This window comes from Falco punctatus, assembly GCF_963210335.1.
Source record: "Falco punctatus genome assembly, chromosome: Z".
Taxonomy (NCBI): Eukaryota; Metazoa; Chordata; class Aves; order Falconiformes; family Falconidae; genus Falco; species Falco punctatus.
This window is the reverse complement of record NC_137586.1, coordinates 55,105,097-55,121,730: the sequence shown is the minus strand read 5'-3', so window position 1 is coordinate 55,121,730 and position 16,634 is coordinate 55,105,097. Positions and strand designations below refer to the sequence as shown.

The 16,634-nt window shown below is 43.8% G+C and overlaps 1 protein-coding gene across 1 annotated transcript in view; it reads left to right on the top strand.

Annotated features, from left to right (window-relative positions):
- LOC308056858 (neuronal acetylcholine receptor subunit alpha-7-like) overlaps positions 1-16,634 on the top strand; it is a 70,291-nt gene that overhangs the window by 19,911 nt on the left and 33,746 nt on the right. Inside the window, exon 2 of the mRNA XM_080372731.1 lies at positions 2,118-2,257. Coding sequence (XP_080228857.1) covers positions 2,118-2,257 — 140 coding nt within the window. The remainder of the gene's footprint in view (positions 1-2,117; positions 2,258-16,634) is intronic.

Sequence of the window (16,634 nt, the reverse complement as noted above, 5' to 3'; positions counted from 1 at the left end):
GGTGAAGGGCACTTTTCCCTTGTAAAAGCTGAGGCAGCCAGTTTAAAAGAAAGGTTAAAGGCAAATATTACATAAGTACTCAAGATGAGACCAGTAGTGCAGGCAGTCATTCCTTCCCTAAAGCACAGGAACATGGGGAGATGCTGGTGGAAGGGTGGGTGGGTGAGTGAAAGGACAGAAAATTTGCTCAAAACACAGAAGCTCTCCCTGCAGAACAATGTGTAGTGATTTTTCACTGGTTTCCTTTCCACAGAAGGATCTTACAGGGGAGTCAGGGTCTGCCGAGGCACTGGAAAGCAAGTACTAAGACCATAACAGAGGATTAAGTCATTGCCTTACACAGAAGCTTACTTAAGATGGTGAAGGAGAGAAACTGTGGCCACAGCTTGTCTTTACTGATGGTGAAAACATAGCATCCAATATTGACATGTCATCAAGGGCTATTGGAGCAGCACATAGAGCAGCTGCTCCTCTGGATCCCCATGATCATGTAAGGTATTACACAAAGGCAGAGAGGGCAGAGAGGGCCCATGAAAAGGATGTGTTGGTGTAACTTACCAAAATAAAAAAGAATACTTCTCATTCACCAGGCACTGTGTACTGGAGAGCTACAAAGCTTCCTTTAGTATCAGGAAAAACGAAGATAACATGAATTAAACAGACTTATAAACTGTTTATAAACTAGATTTATTATTAGCTTTAAAAGGCATGGCTGCTCTGTTGGAGAACAGTTTGTTCCAGGCTTGCAAGGTTTGCTGAGCACTGGAAGAATGTCAGGAAGGCAGAGCTGGTTGTTATGATTTGTTTACGTTGTCAAAAAGATATTCATCATAACCACTGTCAAAGGAGTCCTCTTCTCAACGTGCAGAGCTCTACTCAAGAGTTAAAAAAAATCACACACAGAGACCGGGAGCTGCCATGGATAAAAAAATGCTTCAGTCCAAAGTAATAATAATTTAAAGTGCAGATTCCCTGCCAGGGACTGGATTTCTACAGTTCAGGGAATACGCACTCATGCTGACAGGACTGATTTGGCCTCAGGGAACCTGCAGCCCATGACCCTCTGTTAGATGCAGCCTTTAGGTAGAGCTTAGGCTGCCACTGGCCAGAACACCAACACCTACACTGTTAGGGGACACCTAAGTTCCTGGGCAGTGTGTCACAACAAAGTGCTCACCTTCCCATGGGAAGAGACCCAAGCCATCACTGCTGTCCTGCCTCATCTGTGGTTGTTGTGGCAAGAAAACCTGGTCATGCAGGTTAGATGGATGCTCTCCATACTCACCCCAAAGCTGGTGAACAGGGACATTTGGCAATTTAAGCATAGACTGAAATTCTGCTAGTCTTTAACATGCTCAAGTGTTCACATAACAGCTACTGTGTTAAGCTGTTCCCAGAGGAAGCTGAGTAAAGCATGTAACACGAGAAATTCAGTATCATTGTACATACCTGTGAAATACTCTGGCCTTCATATCACCACCTCATTAGGTGTTAACAAAGTGTGCTGCCATCAGAAGGAAAAAAGGCAAGGGAAGTAATCCAAAGCCTGGAAAGACTCTCACACAAAACTGAAGAGGGTATGAAGAAAGCTTGTTACTGTTTTGTGGGCACAGATAAGGGCCTGATACATCATCTTCAAGAATAAGAATAGCTGTTACTCATGCTGGGTAAACACACAGTATGTCCAAGTAATAGCAGTGCTGGCTTAGAGCAGCCAGTCTTTAGGAAATAAGAACAAGCAAATAAAAGTGCTCTGACTGGCTTCCAGGAAGCTGTCTGGTGGTTTTGGAGTCACATCTTCACTGACCATGAGCAGGAGAGATGCCAAGGGAGGGGGCACATTAGAGCCCCAAAGGTGGTGCAGTAGTTTTCTGAGTGTTAGTAATGAGAGTGTTAGTAGTTAATGTTTTTTTTTTAAGAGTTCATCACTCAGGTATGCAGAAAAGTTGTGTCTGTTGCACCCATGTGCAGAATTTTGGGGATTTTTTGGGGAACTACTTTTAAATTACAAGTAGTAATTTAGTTAAACCAGTTAAAAGGGGGTTTTCAACAAAACAGCAAGCAATGGGGACAGTGTGACCAGCCCAAATGACAGATGCCTTCTTTCTTTTCTCTAGTTTCTCAGCAGGGCGAAAGCCAGAGACGCTTGTACGGAGAACTACTGAGGAACTACAATCGTCTTGAACGACCAGTAGTGAATGATTCCCAGCCCATTGTAGTTGAGCTCCAGCTTTCTTTGCTGCAGATAATTGATGTGGTAAGTTACTTGCTGTTCTGTTCTCTGCCGTGCTCATTCAGCATAACAAATCTGATCTCTGTGTAGGGCCCATACTTTTCCTCTTAATCAAGCTATGAGAGATGAAAGCAGACTGTCTTTGGCTAAGGATCCTCCCTAATAGCTGGAGTACATACTTTGATACTTTGGAGGAGTCAATATCCTCCTAAAAGCACAGCCATCTCTGATACAAGATGAGCTGCAAGGAGATTAATTATGTACAGTTTTTTCCATTTGTTTTAAACAGAAAAAAGAATTCAATACCTTAGAAGCCATGTGTTACTACAAATTGTTAATGATACATTCTTCTCAGCTATGCAGAATGTAATAATTGAAGACCATGTGCAGCATTCAAGGCTAGTATCACTGCACTTATACTTTTTCATTAGACATTACAATGACATTGGCCTCTTCTCCCATCATGTCTTTACCATGCACTGCAGTTGAAGAAGCCTGCCCTGGGATGAGGTTAGAAACATATAAAAAGAAAATCTAGAGGCACAGCCCTCTGTCTTGACTGCAACATACTTTTTCAGAATTGGAGATTTGACCCATGGAACATTTTAACATAATAATCCAAATCTGTGGATTCTGTATGATAAACCATGATATATATATATATATATATAAATTCTTTCATCTACATGGGAAAAACAAACCAGGAGAACAATTATGACCACCTTCACGCTGTCCACACAGCAAACAGCTGAACCTGTTGGTGCTCCTTTCTTCATCTTCCCGTTTCTATAGTCACTATTATGAGCTGGTTTCCAATACACCATAACTGTCACGGAGGCAGCAAGGAGTAGAGACAGAAATGTACAAACTCTGTGCAGCTGTAAATCAATTTGACAGAGGCCTCAAATATCTGAACTTTCTAAAGCTCTCAATCTTTCTGAAGAGGAATAGTGCACCAGGTGCTCTCCCTGAAGGGGTAAGCAGGACCCTGAAAACCTAGTCCCCCAGCATCATGCTGTACATGTGGCAGGTCCAGCCAGTTGTGCTGCTGCTGAAGGCAGACAGCAGCCATTCAGGCAGGGTAAGCAGCTTTCTGTTTTGAAATGTTAACCACTGCATTGAGCTGTAAGAGAGGAGATCAGTGCTCTCAAATAAAGTCACTCATTCACGGCAGGAGTTCACAGTCTTCATGAATGAAAGAGCAGAGAAATCCTCCAGCTAATTTCAAGTAAATTTCAGCAAGCAATTCCAGGTTTAGTAGAGGCATCTTAGCTCTGAAGGTCTTGCTCCAGCTCTTCTTTTTCTGATGGTATTTTCTTGCAGTAGTCTGGAGGTTGAGGGTGGTAAAGGGGACTTTTAGCCTTAGGGCTGTGGCTGTACATTTTCAAAGTCAGTCAGTCAGGAGGAGTTACATAAAAGATTTTTCAGTTGGGAATATGAAACCCATCCTTTCAGGAAATCAGCATTTCTTTAAGCACTTTACCTACATTATGTCAATGTGTATTACAACGAATTTAATTCCAGTCTTCCCTTTTGATTGTTCACAATAGGAAATGATCATACATATGAGAAACAAAGCTTTGCTTCCCTCCATCCCTGCACACACTACAGATGCTAGAAGTTAATCAGCTCAGAGTGTTACTGACTTGTCCCAATCTCATGGTCTTGCAAACTGCAGTCATGGGGTTTTTAAAAAAGATCCAGAGTCACCTGAAGTGTTTATCTTGTGTGATATAAAAAGATGTTCGCCCATCTGGGGAGGGACAGAAGATCCCTTGGCAGCTGAGGCCCTGCAGTAGAGGGGTCACTGTGGCATCAACAAGTGGCTAAACCAACTGCCCTGAAAATCCACTAAACACAGCTCCCTCGAGTCCCTAAATCAGGAAGCAATGCAGGAATCTGCCAGCAGCAAGCAAGTCATGAGCATGGGCACAGCTCCTCTGCCTCCACGGCTGGCTGGACAGACTGCAGCATATGGATGCTCCAGCTGCTGAAGAAAATGTCTGTTTAAAAGGAGGGTGTTCTTAAACACACTGATAGCTCCAGTGATGTAAAGAGTAGCAGGCAAGGTAAAAAGAAGAAGTAACCTCTATTAGCTGACACACCATGAGGCAAATCAAACAGGTCTATCTCTGATCACTCAGAGGGAGGCTGGGGATGAGCAGATTCTGCCTTGTCAGCTGCCCTGCCTATACAAGACAAAGCAATTTGTGCACAATTGCTTCTTGCTCAGGGGAGAGAATAGACAGCATCACAGTCTTGGCAATGGTGTATGCACTAACAAAGCACAAAGCTGCTCTTTTCTAGGACTTGTGTGTCCAGCGTGCACCATTATGATAACAGAGCAGGGTGCTATGCAAGGTCCCAGCCTGAGGCAACTTCATGCACCATGCTCCCTGGGGAGGAAAGAAGGATGCTCTTCTCAGGGGATTATGATGTGCCAAGGCATACAACAGTGCTGCTGCACTCACTGGAATGCTTTGCAAGTAGCCACTGCAAAGAACATGGGACAGTGGACCCTGGACTGGTGTCCCTGGGGAGGAAATAATGTAAAGAAGATGAAAACAAGTCTCCTGTTCTATTGTTGCATGGAAAGAAGAAGGGATCTACCTCTGATACTCACAGAAACTCATTCCTTACCCTTGCCAAGACCTGGCATCATATCATATGATATCATTTCTACCTGGTACAGGTTCCATGACATGCCTCCATAAGGCTGTTCCTACACATACTGTATTATAACATAACGAAATTTAAACTCATCTTCCACAGCCAGCCCGGTGAGAACAGCTTTGATGACAATCTAGATTCACTTTGCTACATAAAGAGGAAAAGCCACTCTGATGTCCCTGTGGTTTGCCAAGTAGTAGTGACAAGTGACTACTTAAAATCTCACATCCATTCAAAGAAACTTTCAAAACATGACTACATTAGATTTGGTTTTCTGCTCGTATGAGCATGTATTTGCCTGCACAGGATATGTGTGGGTTTTAGAGCTCAAATACAGCCATCACACCCAAAGCCATGAAAAACATGTTCTCTGCTTGTTGCAGTAGTAGTAGACAAATATAAGTGAAGGCCTTCTTGTCATTAGGGTTAAGACTTTTTCCAGAATTATTCTACTTCATTACAGCCAAAGCAGGCCTCTTACATCCAGGAAATAAATGAGCAGAGAGAGGGATAGTTACACCCCCAGTTCAGCAGCAGGGCTCAGTTCGCTTTGTCTTGTCCTCTGTGTGCAAGGACATCTTCATGCTGGGCTGTTGTATGTGTGTGCAGTTTCTGAGGGTCCCTTTTGCCTGGAGCCTGTCCTCCACCCTTCCCTGGCAGAAGCCAAGTACTCCCCGTGCATCAGCAGGGCATCTGGATAGCGATCTCTCCCACAGAGCACTGTCAGGCCCTGCCAAGCCCTGCCAGCCCAAGCAAATCTTTAAGGGTCTTCATGTGGAAGCACTGGTGAGGTATTTAAAAGAAAAACCAACCCACAGTCTTTATTTTCCAGTTTTATTTCTGCTAGTGATACTATTTAACGTTATCTTTGGGTCAGTGTGTGAGAACCACTGCAACAATAGTGTCACTGCACTTGGTGGTCCACAGGAATAGCTTGTTTTATTAGCTTCCTAAGCTGAGTGTTCCTTCAAACTGCAGTTTTAAATGTATGACCAGAAAAAGAAACAAGCAGTCAATCGGTAGAAGAGTATGAAGAAGAAAATCAGACCAGAAATGTATCACACTTCAAAAAAAAAAAATAAAAAACAAACCTCTGAAGAGCCTAATTTCAAGCAGAGTGATACAAGATGGTCGCACAATGCTGCAAGAGATAATAAATGCCTCAAAATCCCCTTCCAAAAACTAACACACCTCTGAGATTTACAGTAACTACTGCATTGTTGGCTTTCAGAGGGTGTACGCTGCTAAGCACAGTCATTAGCCTTGTGCAAGAAGGAGGCTCTAGCTGCCACACTATCACTGACAATGTTGTCTTCTGCAAAGCCACCTCAGGGGTCTGGCTGTTCAGCTGTTTGCATGTGGTGAAGTCCCGTAGTGCTTTTCTCCTCCATGTTCACCCTTCCAGCTGCCACTGACCTAGAAAACCACCCCAGAACTGTCAGGTTGCCTGAGTACATAATGCCACATGGTTGTTCAGGTCCTCTTGTGGAAATTTCCTCCTGTTTCAGAGGGCATAATGACTAGAAAAAGGGGCTGTGAGTGCCTAGTGGGAAGCCACAAAAATGCTGAAAAAACTCCCAGCTACCCATGAGTCATTCTGCACTTCCAGGAGCCAAAAAATACCTGATTTTATTGTATTGAGGGCTGCAAACCCAAACCAAATGCTATATCTGGAAAATTCAGTGTGTACTGTTTTGATTTGATTGAACTGTATGTAAAATGATTGTACATCCTGGTGACAGCAAGATCATCCCAAACCTGATCCCATGATTGCAAACAGTCTCACTTCCACTGCAGATTTTGTGGCTGCAGTGTGTCTAAGCACTTGACATGTTTCGAAAGCAGCAAGACAAGGTAACTGAAGAGTTTAGTGGGGCAACAAAGAATGAGGATTCAGGCTTTCACCTGAAAACTGTCTGTGCCTTGCTGTGCAAGGAAACTAAGGGAAGAGCTTTTCACAGCTTTCTCTGAGCACTCAGATGCAGTCATTACCACTATAAGAAGCATAGTAGCTTAGCAGCACAGCAATATTTATCTTCTCTACCAGGAACTATCAAACTGTTGGAGTTAAGCTTTAGCTTGCACTGGTTTTCCCCTAAATCAGAAACTGCAGCCCTGAAGGTGCTGGGTTTGCTGGGTTGGGTTTTTTCTTTTTTTTCTTTTTTTTCTTTTTTTTTTTTTTTAAATTATTATTATTTTGGGTTTGTTTGGCCTGCTTTTTAGGAAGTATTTGGTGAGAGAACAACTTACAGATGTAGCCATCTCTTCAAATCAGAGATGCCCTCATCAGCCTACTCAGTTCCCAGGTGATCTGCTCCTCAGTTAGCAGGACGCTCAAATTCAATCCCCAAGAACTTGTGTGTGACAAGTCTTTCCTGGAGAGTTCTCAATTTGAGTGAGAATTACCAAAGCTAAAGGCTGGCTGTCAGTAGGCTTTGTGCCATAAGGTGAAGGTGAGAAGGCAGGAGGAAGGTGAGTGCCCAGCCCTGTGCTACCTTCTGTCTGACACAGCCCTCGTAGTATCAGTTTCTTCACAAAATCTGTCAGATGTGAATGCTTTTAGCGGTTGATTTCCTTGCTTTTAAGTGCTTTTGTTTCATTGGGTGCAATATAGAGAAGGGCTTTGTTAAACTCCATGAACTTGTGAAAACAAGTCTGCTTTCTCCTCTGAAAATGTGCTTATTCGTTCCAACAAACATTAATGTAGTGCAGGCACTGTTTCCCCCTTTGTGAGGTGTGACTGAAGGCAGGGCTGTGAGCAGGCTAGCCTGGCAGTGGTCCTGCTAGCCAGGCAGAGCAGGGTAGTAGCCAGCCACACTGGTCCTGGGTGCTGTCCCAGGGGCAAGCCAGGCCATTGGCCTCCTAACCAGTCCATCCCCTAGGAAAGAGGCTTTCTGAGGCTGGTTTTGCAGGTGAATTGAACAGCTAGAAAGTTCAAGGGTTAAATTTCTAGCTTTGACTCCCCTCTCCCTTCCTAAACTGACTTTACAGCGCTAGGTCACCCCCTCCCACCCTTCATCCCACCACCATCACATGTCCAAATCTCTGTACTGTGTGTTACGTAGCAAACCTAGATCAATAGACAAGTGCTTCAAGGAAACAAATATAAATACGCCAGTACATACAAGCACCTGTTCACGTATTATTCCCAATATAGTATTAGTATTCACTAGATTAAACCATAATCCTGATAGTACATCCTGTACAAATCTTTCATGGATAGATAACTTCAACAATGTAAGCATAAACATTCAAGACTGAAACAGAGTACACGAAAGCTAGAAAAGTAGTAAGGTTAGGATTATGAAGCAGATATTGTGAACTTTATTAAATTCTGAAACACTGACAAGTGCTAGAGAGAGAAAGTGACTCTTTGAACCCTTCCAGATTAAACTACCTTTCTTTTTCCTCTCCTAGTAATGTCTTAGCATTTATCTGTGGGCCTCCTGCACAGCCTTTGCAAGCTCTTTACTCTGTTTCTCCTTGAATAGACCTACACTACCAAACCATGTATCTTTCCAGAAGGTTTTTTATCCACCAGAAATTTCAGTCGCATCTTGCAAGAGCAAATTCAGTGAGACCAGAGCAGTAAGATTGATGCAAAATGGCGTAACTGAAAAGGAAAACAGACCGGACATAATTATAAAAGCTGAAAATCAGTAATAGGTGATTATGAATAATAGTCATTATAATTCCAGGCAGAAAAAGTTGCTAAAGCAACAGATTCCTTAAGGTTAAGTCCCAATCTCTCTCTCTCCTGGTCATAAAACTCACTTAAGTGTGACCAATTTTGAACTCTGGGAAGAAAAAAATAAATAAATTGGCCTCTTCATTAGCATGGAAGGAGCTTGAAAAGTGGGAAAGCCAGTGCTAATTGAGCAATGAATTATTATTTTGGCTGCCTTCTAAGTGCCAGTCATTATCAAAATGTAATTTGCACTATATCAGTTAAACAGGTGACACATGAGTTTGCTAGCACAATGAGGTTAGTCACCATGGGTATTCAGCTGCCTGTCTAATACTACTTTGTCCACACAGTTGCATGAAGCATTTTGATGAAATCTTAATTATCTGAATTTTACTTGCAGCTTTTATTCATTGGCTTTCACCTGGCTTCAGGCTAAGAGCAGAGAGGGCTCACTCAGTGAGCAGCAGTTCAGTAGTTTGTTTTCTCTCAGCATGGTTCCACAAGCTTTACTTGGTGGACGTGGCTCTTACAAAAGAATGGCTGCTTTTCTTCTGAGATTTTCAGTGTGGTCATCCAGCTTGGGTATTTCACGATGACTAAACAATTTTCTGCCTGCCTGGTGAAAAGACTGTACTATGCTGCTTGAAGATGTGGGAATTTAGGTCTTGAGCCTATGGATATTCCTTAATCTTGGGTAGTTAATTTGACCCATCAAGGATTTTTAAGAGCGTATAGTACTTTTACATCAGCTCCCCAAGGGGCACAGGAGCAAAATTTATGTAAAGTGAGATATTCCTGATTATCAGTCAGGAACTTAATAGCAGTGACAGGGAAAGAAAGTCATCCTTTCGGAGAAGCACTCAGCTGCTTGAAATTGAAAATATTTTCCACATCTCTTTTCAGGACAGTCAGCAGGGTCCCCAGAATTCAGAGTCTTCTCCTGGCCATGCCTCACTGTTGTCAGGGGACTGTGGAAGCCGGCATGAGGCAGGGGCACTGCAAATGGTCGTGTTCCTAAAGCCACCAGTTGTAATAAAGCAATTAAACAAAAGCCATTGTTGTGGCCTTGAACCTAGTATTTATTAGTTTCTCAGTGTTTGGAAGGTTAGCATTTTAACACTGTGTTCTCTGAGTGTAACTCCTGAGAGACGGTGTCTTCAGCTCCTCAGTAAAACCTTTCCCCCCATTTTCCATCCCTGATTACCAGCTCTAAGAGCATACTTGAGTTTTGGAACAGGCTATGTCCCCTTACTTTGCTGTGCTGTCACAGCAGCATGCAAACAGAGGAAGTAAAAGCAAAGGCAGCCTTGCAGATAGCCCGAGTATGAGTCTCTGATAAGTACTCAGGGTTGACCTGTTTGGGGCCTTTCTCAACCCTCCTCCCACAGCTTTCCCTGTGGTTTCAAATGCTGAAAAAGACAATGAATAATGAAAAGCCTGGAATAACAATTCCTGTCTTGTCCTGTTTATTGAAACGCCTGCTAACTGTGCACAAAACACATGGAAGGCTATTTCAGGATGAGGTATCCACCCTGGAGAATATACAGATCACCTACATACTATGTGTGGATGATTTGGGATTTTAATGGAGGACTGACTGCTTTTGGATGGTGACATAACATTCTTTCCCCCAGGAGCCAAGCATGCATGTCAGTTCATCCAAGCAGTCAGAGAGCAGTGCTGTGCTGGAGAGCCATGTGAGGCCCTCTGACCCTGCTCCTGGGGTTTCCATGAGAAGCATCTGTGAAACAGTTGGACAAAACTGGTGGCTTCACTACCGCCAGGACGCTGTAGCAGTGTGGGGACAGGGAGTACCTTGAATTCGCAGGTCTTTGTTGAAGGGCTTGAGGTCAAACAGCCTCCAAACCAGTGCTGGAGTCTATAATGTGACACACTTTGCAACACTCCTGATTTTCAGGCACTGCTGAGAAGCTGCATCTTGGGAAAAAAATAGTTTCCTAAGGCAGGTACCCACAGCCCTGGGCTGTAGTTGAAGGTCATGTCACATATGCAGGACAAGAACAAATCTGCCTTTTTTCTAGGCAGTGGCAGTGTAAATTGGAAAGTGTGGGCAGGTAAGGCACAAATCTGTAGGCTTGGCAGACGCTCAGTCACTGGTTGTGTGTGTGAGTAGGAAGGCTGCCTCTTCTGATACCATATTGGCAGCAGAAAATGTCATTTCTGCCCTTGTTCCTTCTTCCTGCTCTTGCCTTTGGGGACCGCAGGTGAAGTACTTCCTGCAGCGGCTTTTGCATCCAGGCCTTTGCATTTGACATCTGTACCAAAGCAGCTGGTTGGTCTCTGATGTACAGGGAGCCAAGGTCTTCACAAAAAACACCTTTCATGGACTTGCTGGCCATGCATTATGTTTTCTGAGGAACAGAACTGGTATCCCTGCATTTGCAGGCTGTTCTCACACACTCCTGTTTGAATGCTGTGCCTCTTCCAGTACAGGATTCCCTTAGGCTCTCCACTTTCAGCACGTGATTACTCCTGGCTCCAGGAATTTGCAAGAGGAAGAGTGTGATCTGACAGTGGTCAGACCCTCCAACTACACAGCTCCTGCTAAGAAAGCAAGTGTGCACAGGGCTGCTGTAGGCAGCAGGTAAGGGTGCAATGACACTCCACCCAGAATGCTTTTCTGGGGAGAAGAACACTGTGAGTGGTCAGAGGCTGTGGGACCAGGCAGCCTCATGCTGCTACCTAGTGCAAATACCAAAGGCAACTTGCACTGCTTGACCACAGTGAAAAGACACATGCATCTCCAAGACAGGAAAGGGACCAAGAAAAGCATGACAGAAGGAGAAGCCAGTGGCAACAGAGGAGAACGTGGCTCAACCTTAGGTGAAAAACACTTAGCAGACATCACCTCCAACCATCCATGGGAGAAAAAGCCCAAGAACAAAATGAGAAAAGCAGGAGGACTTGAGTGTTCAGCTATGAGCTAACAATATTCCTCTTGGCTTGACAATAGTGGGCTGACTGCTTCTCTGTCCTGATGGTCAAAGAAATGCTCAGCAGGCACTGGTGAATGTTTGTTCATCCTTTGTTATTCTAACGTGGTTTTGTATCTCTCCCCAACCAGTCACCTAGACTCTAGGCCATCCCCTCTTGATTCCCATCTTCCTCCTGAGGGTGCTTTGTTAAAGGTATTGAGATTAAGTACTTACACTTCAGGTATCACCTCAAAGTTGATATTACCATGGCAACATTTATTCCAACTTTTTAATGAGACCCCTGAAATATGCAGGCTGTCCAGCAATGCTTGCTGAATGTTGCCAAGGCAACCTGAATTTTCCTCAAAGTGGTTTTGTGAGACTTCAACCATACAGGGCATTTAAGCTGAGTTTTAGTTAATCAGCTGAAGGTTGTGGGCAGATGGGTGTTTCAGCGTTGGAAAGGATTGCCTGCTGCAGTTGTAGACTGAACGTACAAGCATTTGAAAGCCTCATGAGTTCCTTTTGATACCCTGGAGCAAAATCCTGTGTGGAGACCAATGCCTCAGGTAACAAAACCTTCCAAGCCTCCCTGTCAATGTCTCTTGACCACATCCCTCCTCCTGTTCAGGCATAAAAACAGTGAAAAAGAAAAAGAAGAAAAAAGAGAAAGAAGAAAAGAAAGGGGAAAAGAAAAGAAAAGAAAGGGGAAAAGAAAAAAGAAAAGAAAAGAGAAAAGAAAAGAAAAGAAAAGAAAAGAAAAGAAAAGAAAAGAAAAGAAAAGGAAAGTAAAAAGAAAAGAAAGAAAAGAAAAGAGAAAAGAAAAGAAAAGAATAAAATAAAATAACAGAAAAGAAAAGAAAGAAAAGAATAGAAAAGGAAAGAAAAGAAAAGGAAAAATAAAAGAAAAGAAAAAAGAAAGAAAAGAATAGAAAAGGAAAGAAAAGAAAAGGAAAAATAAAATAAAAGAAAAGAAAAGAAAAGGAAAGAAAAGAAAAGAGCAAAGGAAAAGAAAAGAAAAAAAAGAAATGAGAAAATAAATGAGTAGAAGTAGCTGTGTATGGCCTTTGGTGACCTCTAAGAGTTACCTGTTCAATTTGAGATTTTTCTAATCAGAGCCTTGCAATAAATCAATGGCTGACTCAACTCCCAGTTCTGTGGCAATGTGAGAGGGCAAGGATTAATGATACCTGCAAGTCACCTGTTAACAAATGCCTTGCTACAGAGATGACACGTTACCATGTGATGTGATTGCTGAACCAGGGAAGGGATTTGGTTTTTTTGTCCATGAGCTGTGACCCAGCTAATTATGTGGCTGAGGGCAGTTACATTTTATTTAGATGTTGGCCTGGCAAGGGAGAATCTACTGGTGAGCAGTGGTGCAAAAGGCAAGCAGACTTACCCACGTTTTGTAAATTTTGGATTGAGAGCAGGGAAAAGAAAACTAAACTAAAACATTCACATGTCACAGCATGTGCACTGGAACAAACCAAACTAACTCTGTTGCTCTCCATGGGTCAAAGGCGGCTGTAGGAATAAGCAGACAACCAGGGCAAAGGATTAACTGACGTCAGGCTGGAGTTAAGAGAAGGGAGAAAGTGACCCAGATAAAGACAGGAAGGATTTAGAGGACAATTGTTCACTAACTAGTGACCACAGCATTAGCTTTTCCAGCATTTTTTAATACCAGAAGCACACTCATTTGTCTGAGCTGAGCATTTGCAGGCCAGGGGAACTGCCAGGGCAGCGCTGGAGAAGTATTTCTAGGGGATGGTCATCTCCAGGCTCCCTTGGGACCTTAGCAGGACTGCTTTGGTTGCTTTACTGCAGGGAGAGCCAGAAGCTGAGGGCAAGCCAAACATGGAGGGAAGGTCATCCCCAAGGCTGACAGTGCCAGGTGAGATAGAAATCTTGCACAGGGAAAACAGTGTAATAGATTATTCAGTTGTTTTTTTTTTTCCTAGGAGGAAAGGAATCCTCCTTAAAAACCCTCTGCACAAACCAATGTCACACCATGAGGGAGCCACCTGCAGTACTTCCCAAGTCAAGAGTTAGCTTTTACTTGGGCAAAGCAGTACTGGCCAGTAACCTCTTGGGACACAATAAGGCACACACTCTCATGGTTGTCTGTAAATATCTTTGTAACAGACAAGTACATTCCCTCCTGTGCCCAGGTATCTCAGAGATGCACACAGTCCACAGGTCTTGGTGAAGACAGCAGGATCTGTGATTCCTCTGCAGTTCTGGCAACAAGTCCACTCCAAAGGCCAGACTGTTTCCTTACAGGTTACAAAGCTATACGGCTCAGTAAATCATCATACTTGCAGAGATGGAGAGCTCCATAAACACCTTTGTCCTTAAAAACCTCTTGCTCTAACAGGGTAAGGATCCAGGCTCTAGACTGCCACAGCCCTCACCTCCTGGGCAGCCCCAGCAGGCACTCTTCCCCGGTCAGGCTCCTCAGGGTCTTTCTTTAGAAGGGGCTTAGCAAGAGAGCTACACCTGGACCAATGCCTGCCTAGTGTAAAGTGAGCTTTGCTGCTTCTGTAAGCCAGGCAATTCTGGCAAACTTAGATCCTTGTTTGGGAAACTTTCTATTCCATCCTGTGATAAGAAGGACCCATCAGGCTGCATCTGTTGATCAATGCTGAATACAGAAATAACATTTTCTGCGCTTTGCTGTCATAAAGCCAAACACCCTTTGAAAGCTCAGCAGCCTGAAGGCAAGGATGAGAATAGACTGAATAGCCATGAAAACATCCTGAAGTGACACCCCCCCCCCCGCCCCAGGCAGAAAAAGGCATAAGTAGCCCAACACCCTAGTTAGACTCTGTGCTCTTGCTGACTGCTGTTATCAAAAGGCAAGACAAGGAAGACCATGCAGGGCATGATTACACTGTATATAAACTTGTGAAAACTCTATCAGACAAACTTTCCTCTGACTGCAAAAGAAATCTGAGAAGCTGCACAAACACAGTCAGTACAGTAGCTCTGTGAGGAGGAGGCAAAACATACCAAAGATAATAAATTTAATGCTACCTGAAATACATGGCTGATGAATGGCTTGGAGCCAAAGCTGATTACCAAGGTCATTGGCATCTGACTGAACCTGGAGCTCACAGAAGTGTGACAAGGGAGCAGGTAAGGGCAACAGACAGTTTTATGCAATACAGAAGTCAGCCCTAGATGTCTTCTTTTACAGTCTGTGAAGTACAAACTTGCTATGCCTGACAAAAGGGAGTTTCATTGTCAATCCAGAGCCACACATGAAAGGCATCTTACAGGAAGCATCTCCCCATGCAGCAAACCCATAGGCCTTCCAGATCTACATCACATTTTCATGCATCCCCCTGTGTCTCTCAGGTAGCCAACAAAAAGAGGAAGATCCTCTCCCTGCCTCCTGTAGGTGCAATGTAGATGGGGAAAATTATTCATTTTTGCACAGGAAAGGAATTGCCTAACTGTTGCAGCCCATTTTTGGTCATGGTGTTCAGGCTTCTATAGCAGTACGCAGAAAGACTTTGCAAGGAGGACATGTGCAACTAACAACTATAAAGCAATTATTGATTGGCTAGCAACACAAAATACTGCTAGGATTTAATGAGCAACTCAGACAAGCATCATGCTCACTGTCCCTAGAAGACACCTGAGGAGTCATTGGTGGCCAGAAAGGCATCAGTCAGATAGGGAAGGGCTGGCCTCTGAGGATCTCTGAGACACAGACTCCGTGTTGCTGGGTTGCTTTAATTTCCCAGGTCAGTTGATGGAGATAATTCTGATGACCCCGTCAATTACCAGCTCTGGTATTTTTCACTTAAGGATTTTATCTTTGTCCTACTTTCACCTTTCCAAGTTGGTGTTTATCCCTTTGAATCCTTCAGGATATAAATAAGTACTGAAAAAAAAAAATTAGGATCACAGTGAATCAGAAAGCCGATGCTATTTGAGGACTGTGGGTTACCTTGTGGTTTTGGAGACAAGGCTTTTTAGATGTTGAGCACCAATGAAAAGTAGAAGTGGCATGGACTCAAGTAAAGCAGACGAGGTGGCAGTGAGATAGATATTTGGCATGGAGGACAACAGTAAGCACACGCTAACTCATCTTCTACGTTAAGGCCATGCACAACCATAGAGGGCTGGCATGGCCAGGGTACTCCATAGGGTTTAAATGCCTACCATTTAAATAGACCATAGAGCAGTCTATGATTGCAACATTTCCCACCCCAAACGCTGCAGACAACCATACGCAATTCTTAGGACATGAACACACACAAAGACACATGAATAGGTACCTCAGCCATCCAGCGGAGCTGGGCACTGGCACCATGTGGTTGTCATCATGAGACTGGGTAGTACTTGATCAGGGGAGAGCCTGAGTCTGGACCTGTAAGTAGGCAGTAGAGATTCTCCTTAGAAATTCTCAGCCAACATATCATCTTGCATCCTGGTGAGGCTCCGTCTGGCTGTTCTTACAGCATACTCACCATGAGTGCACCCTGTTGCTGCCTCCACATTCTCACACTTCAGTGTCGTATCCTGAGGTTTGATCACTGCAGTCCAGCAGTGATGGATTGCAGCTCAAATGGTTTGCTGCAGAGTTTCACAGCAGCTTTGTGTGATGCTAAAACACACCTCTGTCCCTCAGAGATCTCTTTATCTTCCTTGTAATGTAGCTCATCTCTGGTCTCTGCATAGTTCTGTGTTTATCCTTGGCTATAGAAGAATGGAAAGAAAACAATCAAATAACATTTTTTCCTCTAGTTAAAGAAGAGTAGTGTTTCAGGAGTGCAAATCATAGTTTATTTCAACTTATCTGTAGGAAGGGGAGTCAAGTCAATACACCACAGGGTGGCAACCCAGGAGAAAACAGGTTGAAAGTATTTTCACTTTGCGGTGTACAAGTGAACCACCTGGGCCAGGCCATAGCTGTGCTTTCCACAATCTGCCCAAAAGAGCTGAGCTGAATCAGAACTGTTGCTTTGTGGTATGCCTCTTGGCCAAGAACGTGGTTTTCTCAGAGAGTGGCTGCATTGATCAGGCCTGTCCCCAGCTACAGCATCAAAACCGAACTTCAGGACACACCTCAGTGAGAGCTGGAGTGGTCTCT